The sequence below is a fragment of the Condylura cristata genome, unplaced genomic scaffold (assembly GCF_000260355.1).
Source record: "Condylura cristata isolate star-nosed mole 26May11 unplaced genomic scaffold, ConCri1.0 scaffold00019, whole genome shotgun sequence".
NCBI lineage: Eukaryota > Metazoa > Chordata > Mammalia > Eulipotyphla > Talpidae > Condylura > Condylura cristata.
Window position 1 is genome coordinate 39,474,200 of NW_004567120.1, and position 2,385 is coordinate 39,476,584.

A 2,385-nucleotide genomic window follows, 5' to 3' on the forward strand; every position below is an offset into this window, starting at 1 on the left:
TTCCACAGCCTGTAATTTGCAGAAGGGGAAACTAAGTCTCAGAAAACAAAATCTGGGAAGTGTTCCTGATCTGAGTTCTTACCCCATGTGTTCACGTGTGGAGCATGATCATGTGACCATTTGCTGTGTGTGCTGTGTGTGTGTGTGAATAGAACAATACTGCTGTTGCAATTGTTTGTGGGTTTCTTGAATCCCTTCATATCTTGGGAAAGCTCTTGACCTTTGTCTCTAACTCAATGGTAGTCTTATATCTTCTGGTTTCTGTGAAGCTGCAGCAGGCTACCTTGTGAATTGCAAGTAGAGTAAAATCTGACTCTTCACAGTTCCTCACAATTGCAGTAGTTTGAGAAACTGCTAGTAAATATTTTGTGGAATCGATGTCCTCTTGTAAAATTAGTTTTGGAAAATCTGAGGCAAAAAGAAATTTTAAAAGGAGAAAAAGAAGGCCTCCCTGGTGGTACAAAAGGTTAAGTCCTCAGCATTATGAAGCTATCTGCAGCCACTGTAGCACAAGTTGGATCCCCAGCCAGGGAACTGACCCACATGGAGTGGCAGACCTCTCCTGTCTCCCTGCTGCTCCCTTCAGCAGTGGATTTCAATCAATCCAGCTGCTCTGCTCCTGACTCTGTCTTTGGGAATCCTCTCAACCCCACATACCTCTGATCTGTACCCCAAGTCTTAGGTGCATAAATAAATAAATAAATAAATAAATTTTTAAGAGCTAGAAAAGGAAAGAAAAGCAAGATCTTTTCCTGTCAGATCCTTTAATGAATAAAGAGCCTGGGGTGGGGTAAAGTGTGCTAAGCTCCAAGAGGTATTTGCATTGAAAACCTTCCCCCACTCCTTCCTCCTATGTAATGCCTATTAACATTGGAAAGAATAAAATGAATAGAAAACCATCTGGAAAGCCAGTGTAAAATATAGTATGAATAAGGATGGGAATGCATTTTTGTGGGATCATTGTCATACTCCTTGAAAACTACAATGAGGTAGGCTAACAGGTATGCCAACATCACCTAGAAGGTGTAGATGTGCCCATAGCAGGTGACTTACAGGGATTTTTGTCCATGCATCAGGCTTTAGAGCCAGAAGGGAGCTTAGAGACAATGCTAACTCATTTTACCAGTGGGGCTTTGAGTCCGAGCAAGAGGAAAGCACTTAGGGCCAGCCTATTTATTGGCCCCAAATAATGGGGTAACATCTGAGCATTCTCAGTCACAGTCTTTGTTTTATTTATAACTCAGTCTTAAGGTCTGTGAAGGCAAATACCACGTTCATATTCGCTATAGTCACTGTTCAAGCATAGCCAACACAACTTTCAGCCTTGATGGACATGCTCTATCTTCACATTGTCCATGAATATGTTTGGCCATTTTGGCTTTGAGCACTTTATAGTGACCACTGTGACTGCGGCACTGATTTCTTAATTCAGTTAAAATTTTATTAAATAAAATTAGCATTTAAATACCCCTATTTGTCTAGTGGCTAGTGGAATGAGCACACAGAGGGGTCATTTCCATCCTTATTCATACAACATTTTACTCTGTGGCTACAGAGATTGTCATAGGACTGAATTTGAGCAGGAATTAGCATCTCAAGTAGAGGTGGAAATCTTGTGAGGGCTTCTGGTTGGCCAGTGACAAGCAGTCATGGAGGTGGCACCAGCTTCAGGCTCCCTTCACTTATCCAAAGACATGTAACCACCACCAGAAAGGTGTGGGGGAAGGGAGGTCCAGAGCACCCGGGTAACCGTTAGAAGTGGGCGGGGCCAGGCATGACGTCACGTGCCATTGCGGGCACTTCCGCATCTAACAGCTCCGCTGCCCGGAGGCTTCTGGGATACCGCGCCAACCGACTTTGTGGCGACGCCGTAGTGCGGAGCTAGTCATGCCTTCTGAGGCACGGCCTCTGAGGGGGAGAACCCGGCATTCAGCCCGGGTGTGGAGGGGAGCGCGTTCTAGGCAAATAAGTAATGAGATGAAGAGCAAACCGGACAACCCAGCTACCGGTTCGCACCCAAGAGGCAGCCCTCGCGGGCGCCGGATCTTAGTGGCTGCCACGCCGCTGCCTTACTGGCAGGCCTCTTTGCGTGGTCACCGCGCTGAGAGGAAACGCTATCTGAATACAATATGGGAGCACAGGCGCTTCTTTTTGTTAGTGGGGCTGATCTGGATCCTGCTACTGCTGGGTGGCTTTCTGATTGTTGGTGAGTGTGCCACCTCAGGGTCTCTGGATAGCGGGCTCTGGGAGACCAGGCCTCTGGGAAGGGTGGGGGGAGGGGAGAGAGGTCTGAGGGAGGGGAGGCCACAGGGAAGCCACAGGACTGGAGATGGTGGGACTGCAGCAGGTTGCTGGAGACCAGGCCTGCGGGGGGCGGGGGGGGGG

General features: G+C 47.7%; 1 protein-coding gene across 1 annotated transcript in view; it reads left to right on the plus strand.

Moving 5' to 3' along the window:
• Positions 1-1,887: 1,887 nt before the first annotated feature.
• Positions 1,888-2,385, plus strand: part of FMR1NB (fragile X mental retardation 1 neighbor) — a 45,093-nt gene continuing 44,595 nt past the window's right edge. The window contains exon 1 of the mRNA XM_012727086.1: positions 1,888-2,206. Within this exon, the coding sequence (XP_012582540.1) occupies positions 1,888-2,206 (319 nt within the window). The remainder of the gene's footprint in view (positions 2,207-2,385) is intronic.